General features: G+C 33.8%; 1 protein-coding gene across 6 annotated transcripts in view; it reads left to right on the top strand.

Moving 5' to 3' along the window:
• YTHDC2 (YTH domain containing 2) overlaps positions 1-12,173 on the top strand; it is a 67,586-nt gene extending 55,413 nt beyond the window's left edge. For 4 of the 6 annotated variants that reach the window (XM_032627350.1, XM_032627348.1, XM_032627352.1 and 1 more), the window contains 4 exons: positions 495-669; positions 6,389-6,592; positions 7,345-7,527; positions 8,751-12,173. In XM_032627350.1, coding sequence (XP_032483241.1) covers positions 495-669; positions 6,389-6,592; positions 7,345-7,527; positions 8,751-8,831 — 643 coding nt within the window. In that variant the 3' untranslated portion in view covers positions 8,832-12,173. Of the gene's footprint in view, positions 1-494; positions 670-6,388; positions 6,593-7,344; positions 7,528-8,750 lie in introns of those variants that run through there. The other 2 variants (XM_032627349.1, XR_004349260.1) reach the window with 2 other exon arrangements.
• Positions 12,174-20,353: the final 8,180 nt, after the last annotated feature.

Below are 20,353 nucleotides of genomic sequence, written 5' to 3'. Positions count from 1 at the left end.
TACCATACTGTAATTTTTAGTATGCTTTTGAAATCTATTGTATTTGGCTTTACGATATTATATGAAAGTGGAACGGAAGCGGAGTCAGTGATATTCTAGTAAAGGCCGTTAGCACAGGTATATTTAATTAATTTTATAATGTTAAAAGACATTAAATATCAATATAAGACATTATAATTGTTAAGGACTTATCCTGGACTGACATTAAAAGAGATTAGGAGTTTTGTAAGGGAATAATACTTGGGTATTTAATATTAAGTTAAAGATTTTTATAGGTTGTTTTAAATGTATTTTTGTATTATTTTAAATGTTGTTTTTGTAAGTATACCGTAATAATACAACTCTTTCATCTAAATGTAATTGAAGAATGAAATTGCCTTTTTAAATACTATTCCATAAATCAAAGTGTCATTGGAGCTTTGGTTTGAAATGGACTGTGCTTTGTATTATGAACTTATGTATAACTGATCTTTGCTTCCTCATTTTCACTCAAGAGTATTGATGAAATCTCCATCTCCAGCACTGCACCCACCTCAGAAGTACAAAGACAGAGGAATTTTACATCCTAAACGAAGCACTGATGACAGGTCAGATCAGTCTTCTGTGAATACAGACAGCAATAATTATCAAAGTCCTTGTGCTAGTCCTTCTCCTCCATCCTCAGGAAAGGTAGAGTATCAAGGATTTGTAGCAAATCTGATGTTACATATTTAAACAAAATTATAAAATTGTTTTTAAGTGACTAATCATGGCCTCTGTTCTAGATATAAATAGAAGCTGACAAACAGTAAATTTTTTAGTTTTTTCCTGCTTGCCAAGTATTTTAGGTTATTATCATCTTGGGGTGTTTTAAACCTAATAGGTCATTCACTGATGGCATGTAGCTAGGCAGTTCATGATTTCCTTTCTGTATCTTTAGAACCTTTTTTTGTTCAAAACAAATGACAAGAAGATTTTCTTAAATTAATTTTGGTTCATACCTTCAGAATTGAAAACAATAGTTTCTTTCAATTCTTAATTGATTTCTCCAATTCAATGGTTATATTAAAAAACACAAGACTGGATGGGGTTAGGAAGATAGGAAATGTTGATAAAGAATTGAGAACTATGTATCTTTTAAAAAATTTGTAATACGAATGACTTCAAATGTCTAGAATATGTTTACATTTACTTTCCTGCATTGTTAGTACCTGAGTATTCGATTAGTGTTCGTTAGCTATATGATGTGGTTCTGGTGAAAATGTCTGCTGAACTACTCTTGTTAAATAAGAGGAAAAGCAGTGTTTTTGCAGATTTGCATTCTTAGGTTTTAAGATTTTTTTGTTTTTAATTTTAAAGTGCCTTTATTAAGGCATAATTTACACAATAAAATTCACGAATTTAAACTGTACAATTGAGTGAATTTTGACAAATGTATACAATCATGTAACTGTACTATAGTCATGTAGAGAACATGCGCATCACCCCTAGATTCTGGCAACCACTAAACTGCTCTTTGTTCTGGGAATTTTGCTTTTTTTGGTACTTCCTCTAAATGGAATGTATATAGCTTTTTATGACAGGCTATTTCACTTTCGAAATTCATCTGTATTATTGAGTGTATTATTAGTTTATTTTTATTGCTGAGTAGTATTCCATTGTATGGATATGCCACAGTATGTTTATCTATTTACCATTGATGGACATTTGGATCATTTCTACTTTTTGACTATTATGAATAATATTCAGGTACAAATCTTTACGTATAGATATGTTTTCTAATCTTGGGTACATACCCAGGAGTAGGTTTGTTGGGTTGTATGGTAAGTATAACTTTACAAGAAACTACTCAACTGTTTTCTGAAATAGCTGTACTATTTTCTATTCCCTTCAATAATCTATGAGAATTCCATTTGTTCAGTATTCATAACAATACTTAACATTACTAGTCTCTTAATTTTAGCCATTCTCGTGGGTATATAGTGATACTCCACTGTAGTTTTAATTTTCATTTCCCCAGTGACTAAGGATGTTGAGCATCATTTCATGTGCTTTTTTGCCATTTCTGAATCTTCTTTGGCGAAATATCTGTGCAAATTTTTGTTAACCTCTTTACATTGTTTATTGGTTGTCTTTTTTTATTTAGTTGTAAGAGTTTCTTAGTATATTCTGGATACAAGTCTTAATTTTATGTTTTGAACATCTTTTCTAATAGTCTGTGCTTGCATTTACATTTTCTTAATGGTGTCTTTTTTTTTTCTCATGTAACCCATCACTTTATTTATTTATGAGTGTTTTTAAAATTTTTTAATTTTTTATTGAGGTATGCTTGATTTACAATAGTATATTAGTTTTATGTGTACAACATAGTGATTCAATATTTTTATAGATCATACTCCACTTAAAGTTGTTACAAAATAATGGCTGTATTTCCCTGTGCTGTACAATGTATCCTTGTTGCTTATTTACTTTATTTTATTTTTTATATTTTTAATTTAATTTTTATTATATGTTGGAGTATAGTTGATTTACAATATTGTATTAGGTTCAGGTGTACAGCAAAGTGATTCAGTTGTCTTTTAAAGAACAAATATTGATGGAAATCCATTTAATCTATTTTTTTCTATTTTGGTTTCATCTGTTTTTTGTATTAGGGTTCATATTTTTGGTGTCCTAAGAAGTCCTTGCCTAACCCAAGATTTTCTCCTGTGCTTTCTTCTAGAGATTTTACAGTTGGAACTTTTACATGTATTGATAGGTATATGATCTATTTCATATACCTTGAATTAATTAATTTCAAGTTAATTTTTGTTTATAGTATGGGTGGGTGAACAATAATTTTGTGGTGTTTGCCTATACAGTTGTTCCAGAGCCATCTGTTGAAAAGATCTTTTTTTCATTGAATTACCTTGGCACCTTTGTCAAGAATCAATTGACCATAAATATGTTTTCTACTTATTGGACTCTATTTCATTGATCTGCATACTTCTCCTTTGCCAGTGCTACAGTGACTTGATTATATAATAGCTTCCTAGTAAGTCTTGAAATCAGTTAATGATTTTTCTCCAACTTTGTTCTTCTTTTGCAAAATTGTTTTGGTTCTTCTACAATCTTTGTGCTTTTGTATAAACTTAGAAGAAGCTTGTCAATTTCTACAGAAAAACTTTTTGTATTTTGAGTGGAATTGCATTAAATCTATAGATCAACTTGAAAATCTACAATTAACAATTTTTAATCTTCCAATCCATAAGCATAGCTGCATTTATTTAGATATTCTTTAATTTCTCTCAACAGTGTTTTGTAAATTTCAGAGTTCAAATATTACAGTTTTCTTCTTACATTTATTCCTAAATAGTTTATATTTTTGATGCTGTTTTTTTTAAATTTTAAGTTTCGGTTCATTGGTATCATATAGAAATGCATTTGATTTTTGTATATTTATCCTATATCCTATGACCTTACTTCACTTATTAATTCTATTAGCTTTTTATGTAGATTTCTCAGGATTTTCTACATGGACAATCATGCTGTTAATAAAGGTAGTTTTACTTCTTTCCTTTCCAAAGTGAACGCCGTTTATTTCTTTTTTGCCTTATATCTATGGCTAGAACCTGCAATAAAATATTTAATAAAGATGCTGAGAGTCCTCCTCTTTGTCTTGACCTTAGAGGGTAAATCTTAAGTCTTCCACCATTTAGTGGGATGTTTTCTTTTGGATCTAGTTTGATAAGAAGGTTTGTTAGGAATAAGCATTGAATTATACTCAGTGTTTTTTTTTTTTACATCTATTGAAATGATAACACAATTCTTTTTTTTTTTTTTTTTGGTCTGTTAATATAATGGATTTCATTGATTGATTTTCTATTGTTTATACCTCTCTTGGTAATCATCTATTATCCTTTTAAAGTATTGCTAGATTTGATTTTGTTCAATCAAAAATTTTGTTAAATGAGGGATCTTTGTTTATGAGAGATATTATTCTCTAGTTATCTTTTCTTATGTTATCTTTGGATGGTTTTGGTATCAGAATAATGCTGTACTCTTAAAGATTAGTTGGGAAGTGTTCCTTCCACTTCAATTTTTGGAAGAGATGTATAGATTTGGTATTGTTTCTTCCTTAAATGTTTGATAGAATTCACTAGTTAAGTCATTTTTACCTTACCCTAATGTATCCTGAATCAGTATTATGCCCTTTCAGTTACAGTTTGAGAACCTTGCAACAATGTACTTTTATTTTACCCTTCAATCCATTATGTTATTGGTTTCATACATTTTTTTCAACATATGTTATAAATGCCACAATGTATTGCTTTTTACTTACATAGTCAATTATCTTTTTAGCAAAAGTTAGGAAAATGTCCTTTATATTTACTCAATATTTACAGTTTCCTGTGCTTTTTATTCTTTTGTGTTGACACGAATTTCTGTCTTGGATCATATTCTTCTGGCTGAAAACCTTCTTTTAACATTTCTTTAAGTACAGATCTGCAGGAAATGAATTCTTTTAGCTTTTGTGTGAAAATTCTTTTTCACTTTTATTTTTGAAAGATATTTTTACTGTGTGTATAATTCTAGGTTGACAGTGATTTTCTTTCATTATTATAATACTAGATTAGTAATTTACATAGTTTCTCATGGGTTGTCTAGTATCATTCTTATCTTTCTTTCTCCATATATAATTTGTCTTTTTTTCCCCTAGCTGCTTTTAAGATTTTCTTTTTCTCACTGGTTTTCAGCAATTTGATTTTGATATGACTCGGTCTGATTCTCTTTATATTTCCTGTTTAATCTGTATATTTATAGTTTCCATCAATTTTGGGAAATTTAACACCATTATTTTTCATATATTTTTTTATATCTCATCTCTCCCCCTTCTTCTCTGGAACTCTAGGTATACAAATGTAAGACTACTTGATATTGTTCCATGGGTCACTGATATTCTCTTCATTTTTTTCAGTTGTTTTTGTCTCTTTCCTTCATTTGAGATCATTTCTATTGCTACATCTTTAAATTCAATGATGTTTTTATTTGTAATGTTTAATCTGATGTGCATTCTTTTTAGTGTATTTTTACTTCATATATTATATTTTAATCTCCAGAACTTCTTTTGGGTCTTTAAAAAAATACATTCTATTTCCCCACTCATCACATTTATGTTTCCTCCACCTTCTTGAACGTAGCACATAGATTTAGGATAGCTGCTTTAAATTCTTATCTCCTAATATCATCATCTGTCAGATCTCACTCTGTTCCTGTTGATTAGTCTTTTTCTGGTTGTGTGTCATATTCTCCTGTTGTTTGCATTCCTTAAAATTTTGTTTGGCTGCTATATTTTTGTTGTATTTCTTTAAATAGTGTTAGACATTTTTCTGATACACAGTTAAGTTAGTTGCAATCAGTGTAATCCTTTCGGGATTTGCTTTTAAGCAGTGTTAGGGTGGATCCAGGGCAGTTTTTATTCTGATACTAATTTAGTTCCAGTACTAAAGTATGATCCTTCTGTGGGCTAATGCACTATGTATTACAAGTTCTTTCTCTTCTGTCTGGAATAAGATGAAATATTCCCAACTGTGTGTGAGCTCTAAGAACTCTTTTCCTTTGGATCTTTCCTGGCCTCAGGTCATTTTTTCTTACCTATGTGCAGGTCACTACTTACCCCAAAACTTCTGGGAACCCCTTCTGCAGTTCCCTGGGAGTTCTCTTCCCATGAAGCTTCCTTCTATATAGTACACTGCCGTGGAAAATCTAGTTACCTTGACCTCTAAACTCTTAAGGTCTATGTCTGCAATTCAGTAAGACCATTGGATTCTGTTTGTGTTTCCCTTCCCGCATTGCCGCCTGGAAACTGTATCGAGGCAGTAAGCTGGAGCAATTTTTGTTTTGTTTTCAGACTTCGCAAGTTTATTAAAATATTTTCTGAAAGTACATTTGGAGTGTAAATCAAAGTTGGCAAACCAGGATCCTTTCTTTCTTTTTTTTTTCTGTGGTGTGTGGGCCTCTCACTGTTGTGGCCTCTCCTGTTGTGGAGCACAGGCTCTGGATGCGCAGGCTCAGCGGCCATGGCTCACGGCCCCAGCCGCTCCGTGGCATGTGAGATCTTCCCGGACCAGGGCACGAACCCGTGTCCCCTGCATCAGCAGGCGGACTCTCAACCACTGTGCCACCAGGGAAGCACAGGATCCTTTCTTGATAAGGGATTTTGAATACTCTGAAAATGAGTGCTTGGTTTTGGCTCTTTAACCTCATTTTGACTGAGCCTTGTGTAGGTTTTCAGGCATTATAGAGCTATTTGCATTTCTTGACTATTTGGTAAAATATTTTGGTTTATATATTTATGAAGATGTTTAATGGAGCCTATTGATTTTGAAAGGTCAAATTACTTTTCAAGAATTTATACTTCCTTTTTTAGGGCTCAAAATCTCCTTCACCAAGACCAAACATGCCTATTCGATACTTCATAATGAAGAGTAGCAATCTGAGAAACCTTGAAATTTCTCAACAGAAGGGTATCTGGTCTACAACCTCTAGTAATGAGAGGAAGCTAAACCGAGCCTTTTGGGAAAGCAGCATGGTTTACTTGATATTTTCTGTTCAAGGATCTGGACATTTCCAGGTGAGCCATCCTGAAGCAGTAAAAGGGCATTGTTCTTCTCTCTGCAGATTAGATCATTTAAATCATAGTGGTTAAAAAGAAGCTGGCTTTTTATTGCATTGGAATGGAAGAATACATTGTGCTTGGATGAGGAATATATTGCACCTCTTCAAAGGAATGATGTATAGGGATCCCTTTACTTTTGCCTTGTTTTACCAGAGCTTTTCCAGATAAACAATTTTTCCTTTTGAGACAACTTTAGATTTACTATTTCTCAGGTGGATTAAAAGTAATGAGAAGTGTGGCTTTTTGATAAAATGTTTATTTAAAATAGGCCAAAGAGATTAGTTTTGACTGTCAGGAAACTGAGTGTGTTTCTTAATTCATCTTTACTTGATGTATATCTGAATTTATAAAATAATGAATTATTATTTGATATTATTATCATTTTTGGAATTAAAAACCTAGAAATTAGATTGTATCCATTTGTAATGGATAAATGTGGGTTTAGAACTATGATATATTATTTAGAAAATATCTGTATTTGAAATTATATTAGAAGGCTGGAATTGGTCTTTCCTCTAAAATTTGCTAATTCATCTTTTTATAAAAAACAATGGGTGGCTTTCTGGATTTTTGTTATATATCTATTATTTTTATATTACATTTTTACCTTAAAATAAAAAAAAACAACTCAGAGTTTCTCAGATAAATTGAATTCAGAGTCTTAATGTCATCCTCACCTTCACCATTTCCCCTCATTTTACCCACAGGGATTTTCTAGAATGTCTTCTGAGATAGGAAGGGAGAAGAGTCAGGACTGGGGTTCAGCTGGACTAGGAGGAGTGTTTAAGGTGGAGTGGATACGAAAAGAAAGTCTTCCCTTTCAGTTTGCACACCATTTACTCAATCCTTGGAATGACAACAAGAAAGTCCAGATAAGCAGAGATGGGCAGGTATGCAATGGCATTTAATATTTTTCTTCCACTCTTCTTTTTGTTTTGTTTGGCTGTTATTCAGTGATTTGTTTGAGGAGCAAATGCAAGAATACAAATTGTATATTCTATGTGCACATGGGGAGATAATGGTTCAGATTTGTAAAAGAGGTAGTTAGAAGCCTACTTTCAAATGTGCCTGACAGAGCTCATTGTTTTTTTTAACATTTTGTAAATTTGACTTCTCTCTGTCATTGCATATATAAAATCTTTCATAAGTCAATTCTTGGAGGTTCCTGTTTAACTAAAGATATGATCAAAACCTAGTGTAATTCTGAAGTAATTTCACTAAAGTCTAAGGATAACAACAGTATCTAAGTTCTTTGTGGCTTTAACTAATAATATAACATAAATAATAACCTTTTAATATTTTTGTGGCTTGTTTTATTTCTATTATGCTTTGCTTTGCCTTCATGATGCTGCTATGTATTTTAAACTAGTTAAGGTGATGGGAATTAACATATATTGATATATTGACTACTGTGCTAGCTTCTTTATATGAGGTAGTTCAATTCTTAGGCCTAAAATGAGTTATTAGCCAAATATTTTATAGGAGAAAATAGATTCAGAGAATCTATCTAGTCTTGCCTAAGGTCACATCTAATACTTTATTTGAACAAGTGTGACTCAGTTCAAATCACCATATGAAAAGTGTTAGGGTTCCTTTTAAGTGCACATGATGTCACAAGGGGACTATAAATGCTCTTTTCAAATATATAAAAATATTTTCATTTTTATTCTATAATAATGATTTTGAAATAAGTCACATTCCTTATAGTCATCCAAGATACTTTCTTGAGAAAAATACCCCAAACATCTAATATGCTAAGTATCACCATAAACCTTTGGAAGTTTAAGCTGAGTGCTTTTGCTAAATCTCCACGAAAACAAAATTTATTATTTCCAGATAGAAAAAATTGCAGAAGAACTTCCTGGAAATTTCTCACCATTTTGTCACAGATAGTTGCAATATTTTCAGGTTAACTACAATCTTGGAAATCTGGAAGTCAACTCTGAATCTTAACGAAAAGAATTAGAGCAATGCATAACATAGGAGTTTAGCATGTTCTTGTAGAAACATGGAATTTGAGTTGATTTTCTTACATTTTTATCAGTATAGGTTTTGATGATAAAAAATTCAGTCTGGTCCTTTTTATGTTCATTCTGACTTTTGGTTTATCTAGGAACTAGAACCTCAGGTTGGTGAACAGTTGCTCCAGTTATGGGAACGCCTTTCATTGGGAGAAAAAACCACAACTGATTGACATTCAGGTTATAACATACTTGACTTTGAGTACTGGCAGTATTTGTGATCATTAAGGATATCTTTCAGATTATTTATCTTTTCTTTTTTTCTTCTTTTTCTTCCTCTTCTTCTTCTTCTTCTTTTTTTTTTAACCCTTCCAGACTTCTTAGCTTCAGAAGAACATCATGCCTACTCATAACCACTGAATGCACTGACTTCCAAAAACTGAAATGGGGTTGTGTGTTATTCTGAATGGGCTTTTCTGGTTGAAAGTGTTGCTTTAGAACCACCATCTTCATATAAAAGAGAAAAGGATAATTTAGTTTTTATAGTGATCATAGGGAATGATTATATGTTTGTTAATATGTTTATAATTGAATGAAATAGAGTTAGTTTCATTATTTAACACAATAGCAGTTAAACATACTTAATTTGAAGTTAAACATTTCATTTGTTTGAAACACTGACTTAGAACTCTTATTGGTGATTTTTTTTAATGCAGAGTAAATTGTTTACTTTTAAGAAAGGTCTGACTATATCTGTCCATCTGAGCAACATTTTAAAAGAGTCGACTCTAAAGATTTATCATTAAAAAACAAGCAAAGAAAAGCAAATGACCAAAATCTAAAAATGTCCCTTTCAAAAATAATGTGTGCTGATTAAGGACTATTCATTGTGCCATTTTTAACCTGAGGCACATTAAGGAAAAAAAAAAAAGAAAGGATGTTCTTTTTTTGCAACTATGAAATGCAGTAAAAACTGAAGAAAGGCAGAATTCCTCCCTGACTTTGATCAGATTAAGTGCTTAGTTTTATTCCTGGTGCTACCTCTTTAAACCTGATGTGTCCCAAACATTCTTTTCTCCTACATTACAGTCGTCACACATCTCTGATATAAAAACAGTGATTATGATCTCTTTGTTTTGGCTAGAGAAAGTTGATTTAGACAAGTTAAAAATTTAAGTAAATTATACAAGTTGAAAAGAAATGCTCTTAACAGTTACTGGTAGCTTAGTTTCTCTATGTCTTCCAAACTGAAGCCTCCAAACGCCACAATTCTAAATGCCTTCTATTTGTTTTCTAGTACTTTTTATTCTACTTATGTTTCCAGGTAAGATTTCTCTTTGTTTGCATTTGTGGTTTAATAAATGGTGGGTAACTTTTTGTAAACCCATGTTAGTGCCAACTCTCATATATTTCTTTGCCATCTCAGAATTATTTGGTTTGCTCTCTTTACCACAATTGTCTATGAAGTTTCCTTAGACGCTTTCTGAAGAGAAATGGAGGTACAGGGAGAAATCAAAGAAATGTCTTGGTTACTGAGTTCTATCTGGTTTGATAGCACTTCTCATGATGCAGTTGGGTCATTGCCATGTAACAAAAAACAAACATGAATATGATTTAAAGACAAAAAGAAAACTCTAAGTCCTCTTCTTCTGTATTTGAGAACAAAGAAGTGAAAAATCATGGGTCAACATAAAATCTTGGGAACTCTTCTACTTTCTCTGGTAAAGCATTATATGTTGGTACATTAGTTTAAAATGTCGGCTGTGACTTTTGCCTGTATTTGTAGGTACAGGATTTTTGTTTGTTTTATACTTTGAAACATACCTGTAAATTAAGCCTATGTGAATTATGTTCCACTATATGTGTATTACACTTCTTTTCCTATTAGAGCAAGTTGTGGTTTTCTGATAATGGATACATTTTGTTTAGGTACATATTTAGCAGTTCACAGTGTCCTAATTTGGAAGTAAGAACTTCTAAAAAATAGAAGTTGTTTTAATTTCCATCTGTTTTCTAATATATATCCCTGTATGTAAATGATGTGTTTGTTGATATTTAAGATGAACACAATTTGAATGTAATTAAAATGCTGTTTTTTGGAAGAGATGAACTTTAAACATACTTATTAAATGAAGTTCTGTTAAATCATTAAAATTTTGTTATTTCTGACACTATATAGTAGGACTAAGGTAACAATGATCAACAATACCCCTTGAGATATTAATGAATTTCATACACTTTGAAGAATACTAAATTGCAATAGAAGGTGATGGCCTCATATCAATACCTCCCCCTCAAAAAAAATTGCCTTATTACGATAGGGGAATGGGGAAAATCCCAAGACGTGTTTTTATATAAAATCCTTTGCTTATTAATAGAATATGTAGCCGTGGACCTTTTGTTCTCAGGACACTGCATGATGGTACTGCATTATTGCATCCACTGAACAACCCAGCTTCACTCTACCAATTACAGCAAAGATAGACAATAAGGAAAGAATAATCTCAAATGAGTACTTCAAGAAAAGACATGTTCATTTAAGAATTTATGCTCAGAGACTCATTCTTCACCATTTAAAATCTTATATCCTGAGACAGAGAAAGTGTTAAGGAATAAGTCAAATGAACTTAACCCCTGAATCAACACCAGGGTGAAAAACTGGACACATAATTCACAAGTGGCCACACCTCTCAGTCCGAATGAGCTTCCCGCAGCACACATCCTCACTGTGCTCCTGAATTCTCCATGATTCCTCTCTACCCAGAGGACCATACAGTGCAGTCAGTATAGCCAAGGCCACTGGATGCATCATGGTCTTTCTAGCCAAAAATGAATTTCTACTTGGTTGTCTAATAAAATGTCAAATTATGTATATTCAAAATTGAACTACAGTTCTTTCCCCACAATCTATTCCACTTAAGGCTGTCCTATTTTCAATTGATGCCAGTTTCATTCTTTTGGTTGTTCAGACCAGAAAACTTGGAGTCATCCATGATTCCTTTATTTCTCTCAAACTAATCCATCAGAAAATTTTCTTGGCTTCACCTTCAAAATATATCTAGACTCCAGCTGTTTCTCACCACATGTGTCATAACTACTGTGGACTGAGCCACCATCATTCCTAAGATGTCTTCCCTTTTCTCCTGTTCCTCATGCCACCAATCTGTTTTCAACACAGAAATCAGTAGTCCTTTAAAAACATTAAATCAGTTCATATTACTCTGTTGCTCAAAACCCTTCAGCGGCTCCCCATTTCACTCAAAGCCAAAGTCCTTATAATGGTATAAGCACCTTTTATGATCTGATCCCCCATTACATCTATGAACTTCTCTACTCTACTCTCCTCTGCTCATTCCACTTTAGCCACATTGACCTCCTCACTATTCCTTGAATATACCAGGCACCTTCCAGCATCAGAGACTAGTTTTAGCTATTCACTCTGCCTACTCTTCTCAGAATATCTGTTTGGCCAATTAGTTGTGTCATCATTCAGTGTTAGGTTTACTGTAAATTTTAAAAAAAATTTATTTAACTTCTAGAATTAACAAACAGTAAAATCAAATTTTTCTTAGATATATAGCTTTATGAATTTTAACACATGTACTGATTTATGTAACTTCCACCACAATCAAGATACAGTTCCATCACCTCCAAAACTCCCTCATGCACCCCTTTGTAGTTATATACCCTTAACACCTGCCAGCCATTGGTCTGTTCTCTGACATTTTTGGCTTTCTCCTTTTGAGAATATCATTTAAATCATACAGTATGTAACCTTTTGGGTCTGGTTTCTTTCACTCATCATAATGCCTTTAAGAGTGATCCAAGTTGTGTATATCAAAGTTCATTTCTTTTTATCGTGAGTAGTATTCCATTGTATAGAATGTGCCACATTTTGTTTTTAACCATTTACTTGTCAAATGGTATTTAGATTGTTTTCCATTTTGTGTGTGTGTGTGATTATAAGTAAAACAGCTAAACATTTGTGTACAGTATTTTGTGTGGAAATATGTTTCCATTTCTTGAGTAAATACCTAGGACTGGGATTGCTGGAGCATATGGTAAGTGTATGTTTTATTTTATAAGAAACTGCCAAACTGTTTTCCAGAGTGGCTGTACCATTTTTCATTCCTACCAGCGATGTCTTAGAGTTCCTGGTTGCTCCATATACTTGACAGTACTTACTATTGCTAGTATATTTTATTTTCATCATTCTATTAGGTGTGTGATAGCATCTGATCATCGTTTTAAGTTGTATGTCTCTAATGGCTATTAATGTTGACCATCTTTTCATGTGCTCTCTTAGTCTCTTTAGGATGCTATAACAAAATACTACAAATTGTGTGGCTTGTAAACAACCAAAATTTATTTCTTATAGTTCTGGAGCCTGGAAGGCCAAGATCAAGGTGCCAACATAGTTGAGTTTGGGTGCAAGCCCTCTTCCTGCTTGCAGATTGCTGACTTCTTACTGTGTCTTCACATGGTAGAAGGGGATTTTAAAGTCACTAATATCATTCATAAGGGCTCAGCCCTCATCGTCTAATCACCTGCCAAAGGTCCCAGAAAGATTCCTAATATCATCACATTGGGCATTAGAATTTCAACATAAGAATTTTGAGGGCACACAAACATTCAGCCTCTAGCAGTCACCCTCCATCTTTGGTGAAGTGCCTGTCCAAGTGTTTTGACCATTTAAAAATTAAATCATTTGTTTTCTTACTGTTGAGTTTGGGGATTTCATTATATTTTTGGAATACAAGTTCTTTGTCAGATATGTGATTAAAAATTTATTTTTCTCTCTGTAGCTTTTAATTCTCATAACAGTATTTTTTGTATTTTTAAATTTTTTAAAAAAATCAGTTTTTTTTCTTTTATGAATCATGATTTAGGTGTCATATCTAAGAAGTCTTTTGCCTAATCCTTAGTCATGAAGATTTTCTCCTATGTTTCCTTCTAAAAGTTCTGTAGTTATATGTCTTATATTTAGATTCATGATCCATTTTGGGTTAATATTTGTACAGGTTGTGATATTTAGGTTGAGGTTTATTTTTAATGCATATGAATGTCCAGTGGTTTCAACACCATTGTTGAAAACTTTACCTTTATTGAATTGTCTTTGCACCTTTGACAAAAATCAGTTTGCCTATTTCTTTGGCTCTATTTCTGGACTCTCGATTATGTCCCATTGATTTATATATTTGTCCTTCAATACTGAAGTCTCGATTATTGGTGTTTTAGAGTAATTTTTAAAAATTGGGTAGTGAGGACTTGCACTTCTAACCAAGATGGGGAGTAACATGGGCCGTATTTACCTTCTTTCCTGAAACAACATTAAAAAAATAAGACAAAATACATGAAGCTGCAGTTTTCAAGACACTGGACATCAGGTGAAGGACAGTAATTCCTGAGACATAGGAAACAAACAAGGTGAGTCCTACAATTGCCCAAGCTTACTGCCTCAGAGCGTTTCCAGGCTGTGGCATAGGGAGGGGAACTGAAGCAGAACTTGAAAGTTTCTGAGTTGAGGAGACAGAGGTTAGAGTGGGGAAACCAGAGCAGCTAGAGTTCATAGAACAGAAGACCAGAGAGGGTAGAACTGCATAGCAGGTGAACCCCAGAGATCTGTCGGTCTCCATGGAACACTCATCAGAGTGCCGATCAGGTCATGCATGCACAGAAACTGCCTGAGGTCAGGAAAAGAACTATCTGAAAGGATTAAAGGGAATAGTGCCTGGTGCTTATAAAAGGCTAGTAATAGTAACTCTTTTCACTAGCCAGACTTGTAAAAATTCGAAAGAAGGCAGAAAAGAGGAAAAAAGAAGGAACAAATGGAAATAACAAATGGAAACAAAATAAATAGAAAACAAATAATGAGATGATAGACTCAAACATAACAAAAGCAATAATCATATTAATGTCTAAAAATCCCAGTTAAAAGGGAGAGCTTGTCAGACTGGATAAAAAAAATCAAGACTCAATTACATGATGCCTACAAGAAATATACTTTAAATATGAAAACAAATAGGTTAAAAGTTTTAAAAAATGGGAGAAGTTATACCATGCTACTATTAGTAAACAAACAAACAAAAACCTAGAATGGCAGTAGAATTCAGAGCAGTGACTATAAAGACAGGGTTGAAGACAGGCAGTAATAATAAAAGGATCAATTGACATAATCCTAAATATTTAGGCACCTAATTAAAAGAGCTTCAAAATACTTAAGTGAAAGTTGATAGAACTGAAAGGATAAATTCACAGTATTGTCAGATTTCAATACCTCTCTCAATAGTTGATAGAAAAAGTAAGCAAAAAATCAGCAAATATATTGTAGACTTGAAGAACACTATCAACCAAATGGACCTAATTAACATTTATAGAACTTACCAACCAACAGCAGCAGGATATACACTCTTTTCAAGTACACACAGAATATCATGATAGACCACTTTGTGGACCATGACACAAATCTCAATACATTTATTTATTAATTTATTTTTTCTTGTGGTAAGAGCATTTAACATGAGGTCTACCCTCACCAAATTTTTAAGTGTACAATACAATAATGTTAACTATAGGCATGGTGTTGTACAGCAGATTTCTAGAACTTATTCATCTCCATTTCCCACTCCCCCTGTTCCCTGGCAACCATTATTGTATTCTCTGTCTCTATGATTTTGACTACTTTAAATACCTCATAAAGTGAATGATGTAGTATTTGTCCTCCTGTAACTGGTTTATTTTAGTTAGCATAATGTTCTCCAGGTTCATTCATGGTGTTGTGTTTGGCAGGCTTTCCTTCCTTTTGAAGGCTGGATAATATTTCATTGTAGGTATGTACCACATTTTCTTTATCCATTCATCTTTTGATAGACATTTAGGTGGTTTCTCTATCTTGGCTATTGTGAATAATAATACAGTAAACACAGAGTGCACGTCTCTTTGAGATCCTGATTTCAGTTCTCTTGAATATATCCAGAAGTGGCATTGCTGGATCATATGATAATTCTATTTTTGAGAAATCTCAATAAATTTAAAAATGTTTCCGGACATACAGAGTATGTTCTCTAACCACAATGGACTTAAATTAGAAATGAGTAACGTCCTACTTTAAACCAGCTAGAAAAAGCAACATTTTCTCACTAGTTTCCTCATAAGCTCCAGGATTGACTCTCATTGGATCAATTGGTCATGTGCTTATCTCTATACCATTCACTATGCTAATTGGCCAAATCTGTGTCAAATGTTCACCCCAAACACATGGACCAAGATTAGAAGAGAAATGATCCTCTAAAGGGATATCAAAGTAATATTACCAGAATAAGCATTCTGGGGAAGGCAAAATTATTAGCTATCCACTACCAAAAGCTACTAGAAATAATTAGTGTGTTTAACGAGGTTGCAGGATACAGGGTCAGTTTTTAAAAAGTGTATTTTTATACAATTGTAGATTAAAAGAAGTAACATTTATAGTAACATTAAAAATATCAAATACCTAGGAATAACTGACAAAAGATGTGGAAAAACTTGTACTCTGAAAAGTACAAAATATTGCTGAGAGAAAGAAGACCTAAAAAGCAACTTGCGACTTAAACTTGTTCATGGGTTGGAAGACTCAGTATTGTTAAGATGTCAGATCTCTTCAAACTCTTTATTTAACAAAATCTCAATCAAAATCCCATAAGCCTTTTTTGTAGATATTGACAAAATTCATGTGCATTGCAAAGGATCTAGAGTAGCCAAAACAACTCTGAAAAGGAACAACTTCAGAGGACTCACAGTACCTGATTTCAAGATTCATAAAAAACTATAGTACATAAAACAGCTTGATATTGGCATACGGATAGACAGGTAGATCAATGGAACATAATAGAGAGTCCAGAAGTAAACCCAACATCTAGGGATAACTGATTTTTTAAAAAAAACAAGGGCACAGAAATGCGCAGGTGAGGCTGAGGCTGAGGGTCTGGGGATCACACTTGGAGAACCACTATCCAGAGGAGACACATTGCAGCCCAACATCTCCAGCCTGCCTGACTTTAAGCCAGCCCCAAATTTGAGAAGCTCAGGATCAAGCTACTTGCCTGGACTTCCCAAAGGATAAGAAGACCGAATATATTGAGGGACATCTATAATTCTACCATCTGGAAAGCCCTAATCTATAGAAATGAAGCCATGGGGCTGACAGGGTCTTGGTGCTTCAGCTGGGTGTCCGGCCTGTGCCTCTGAGGTGGGAGAGCTGAGTTCAGGACATTGGTCAACCAAAGACCTTCCGGTGCCATGTAATACCAAATGGCAAAAGCTCTCCCAGAGATCTCCACCTCAATGCTAAGACCCAGCTCCAATCAATGACCAGCAAGCTACAGTGCTGGATACCCTATGCCAAACAACTAGCAAGATGAGAACACAACCCCACCCATTAACAGAGAGGCTGCCTAAAATAATAAGGTCACAGACACCCCAAAACACACCACTGGACACAGTCCTGCCCACCAGAAAGACAAGATCCAGCTTCATCCATCAGAACACAGTCACTAGTCCCCTCCACCAGGAAGCCTATGCAACCCACTGAATCAACCTAAGCCACTGGGGGCAGACACCAAAAACAACAGGAACTACGAACCTGCAGCCGATGAAAAGGAGACCCCAAATACAGTAAGTTAGGCAAAATGACAAGACAGAGAAACACACAGCAGATGAAGGAGCAAGGCAAAAACTCACCAGACCAAAGAAATGAAGAGGAAATAAGCAGTCTACCTGAAAAAGGATTCAGAGTAATGATAATAAAGAAGATCCAAAATCTTGGAAATAGAATGGAGAAAATACAAGAAACATTTAACAAGGACCTAGAAGAACTAAAGAACAAACAAACAATGATGAACAACACAATAAATGAAATTAAAAATTCTCTAGAAGGAATCAATAGCAGAATAACTGAGGCAGAAGAACAGATAAGTGACCTAGAAGATAAAATAGTGGAAATAACTACTGTAGAGCAGAATAAAGAAAAAAGAATGAAAGGAACTGAGGACAGTCTCAGAGGCCTCTGGGACAACATTAAAGGCACCAACATTCGAATTATAGGGGTCCCAGAAAAGAAGAGAAAAAGAAAGGGACTGAGAAAATATTTGATGAGATTATAGTTGGAAACTTCCCTAACATGGGAAAGGAAATGATCAATCAAGTCCAGGAAGCACAGAGAGTCCCATACAGGATAAATCCAAGGAGAAACACGCCAAGACACATATTAATCAAACTATCAAAAATTAAACACAAAAAATATTAAAAGCAGCAAGGAAAAAAAAACAAATAACATACAAGGAAACCCCATAAGGTTAACAGCTGATCTTTCAGCAGAAACTCTGGAAGCCAGAAGGGAGTGGCAAGACATAGTTAAAGTGATGAAAGGGAAAAACCTACAACCAAGATTACTCTACCCAGCAAGGATCTCATTCAGATTTGATGGAGAAATTAAAACCTTTACAGACAAGCAAAACCTAAGAGAATTCATCAGCTCCAAACCAGGTTTACAACAAATGGTAAAGGAACTTCTCTAGGCGGGAAACACAAGAGAAGGAAAAGATCTACAATAACAAACTGAAAACAATTAAGAAAATGGTAATAGGAACATACATATCGATAATTGTCTTAAAAGTAAAGAGATTAAATGCTCCAACCAAAAGACACAGACTGGCTGAATGGATACAAAAACAAGACCCATATGTTTGCTGTCTACAAGAGACCCACTTCAGACCTAGGAACACATACAGACTGAAAGTGAGGGGGTGGAAAAAGATATTCCATGCAAATGGAAATCAAAAGAAAGCTGGAGTAGTAATTCTCCTATCAAACAAAATAGACTTTAAAATAAAGACTATCACAAGAGACAAGAAAAGACACTACATAATGATCAAGGGGTCAATCTAAGAAGAAGATATAACAATTGTAAATATTTATGCACCCAACATAGGAGCACCTCAATACATAAGGCAAATGCTAACAGCCATAAAAGGGGAAATCAATAGTAACACCATCATAGTAGGGGACTTTAACACCCCACTTTCATCAATGGACAGATCATCCAAAATGAAAATAAATAAGGAAACACAAGCTTTAAATGATACATTAAGCAAGATGGACTTAATTGATATTTAAAGGACATTCCATCTAAAAACAACAGAATACAGTTTCTTCTCAAGTGCTCATGGAACATTTTCCAGGATAGATCATATCTTGGGTCACATATCAAGCCTGGTAAATTTAAGAAAATTGAAATCATATCAAGTATATTTTCTGACCATAATGCTATGAGACTAGTTATCAATTGCAGGAAAAAAAATCTGTGAAAAAATACAAACACATGGAGGCTAAACAATACATTACTTAATAACCAAGAGATCACTGAAGATATCGAAGAGGAAATCAAAAAATACCTAGAAACAAATGACAGTAAAAACATAGCACCCGAAAACCTATGGATGTAGCAAATGTAGTTCTAAGAGGGAAGTTTATAGCAATACAATTCTATCTCAAGAAACAAGAAACATCTCACATAAACAACCTAACCCTACACCTAAAGCAATTAGAGAAAGATGAACAAAAATCCTCAAAGTTAGCAGAAGGAAAGAAACCATAAAGATCAGATCAGAAATAAAGAAGAAATGAAGGAAACAATCGCAAAGATCAGTAAAACTAAAAGATGTTTCTTTGACAAAATAAAATTTTGATAAGCCATTAGCCAGACTAATAAAGAATAAAAGGGAGAAGACTCAAATCAATAGAATTAGAAATGAAAAAGAAGTGACAACGGACACTGCAGAAATACAAAGGATCAGGAGAGATTACTACAAGCAACTCTATGCCAAAAATGGACAACCTGGAAGAAATAGACAAATTCTTAGAAAAGCACAACCTTCTGAGACGGAACCAGGAAGAAATAGAAAATATAAACACACCAATCACAAGCACTGAAATTGAGACTGTGATTAAAAATCTTCCAAAAAACAAAAGCCCAGGACCAGGTGGTATCACAGGTGAATTCTATCAAACATTTAGAGAAGGGGTAACACCTATCCTTCTCAAACTCTTCCAAAATATAGCAGACGGAGGAACACTCCCAAACTCCTTCTATGAGACCACCATCACCCTGATACCAAAACCAGACAAAGATGTCACAAAGAAAGAAAACTACAGGCCGATATCACTGATGAACATAGATGCAAAATCCTCAACAAAATACTAGCAAACAGAATCCAACAGCACATTAAAAGGATCACATGCCATGATCAAGTGGGGTTTATCCCAGGAATGCAAGGATTCCTCAATATATGCAAATCAATCAATGTGATACACCATATTAACAAATTAAAGGAGAAAAAACATATGATCATCTCAATAGATGCAGGAAAAGCTTTCGACAAAATCCAACACCCATTTATGATAAAAACCATCCAGAAAGTAGGCATACAGGGAACTTACATCAATATAATAAAGGCCATATATGACAAACCTACAGCTAACCTCGTTCTCAAGGGTGAAAAACTGAAACCATTTCTTCTAAGATCAGGAACAAAACAAGGTTGTCAACTCTCACCACTATTATTCAACATAGTTTTGGAAGTTTTAGCCACAGCAATCACAAAAGAAAAATAAATAAAAGGAATCCAAATTGGAAAAGAAGAAGTAAAGCTGTCACTGTTTGCAGATGACATGATACTATACATACAGAATCCTAAAGACTCTACCAGAAAATTACTAG

The sequence above is a fragment of the Phocoena sinus genome, chromosome 3 (assembly GCF_008692025.1).
Source record: "Phocoena sinus isolate mPhoSin1 chromosome 3, mPhoSin1.pri, whole genome shotgun sequence".
NCBI lineage: Eukaryota > Metazoa > Chordata > Mammalia > Artiodactyla > Phocoenidae > Phocoena > Phocoena sinus.
The sequence above is the reverse complement of the archived record's forward strand: the minus strand, read 5'-3'. Positions and strand labels throughout refer to the sequence as shown.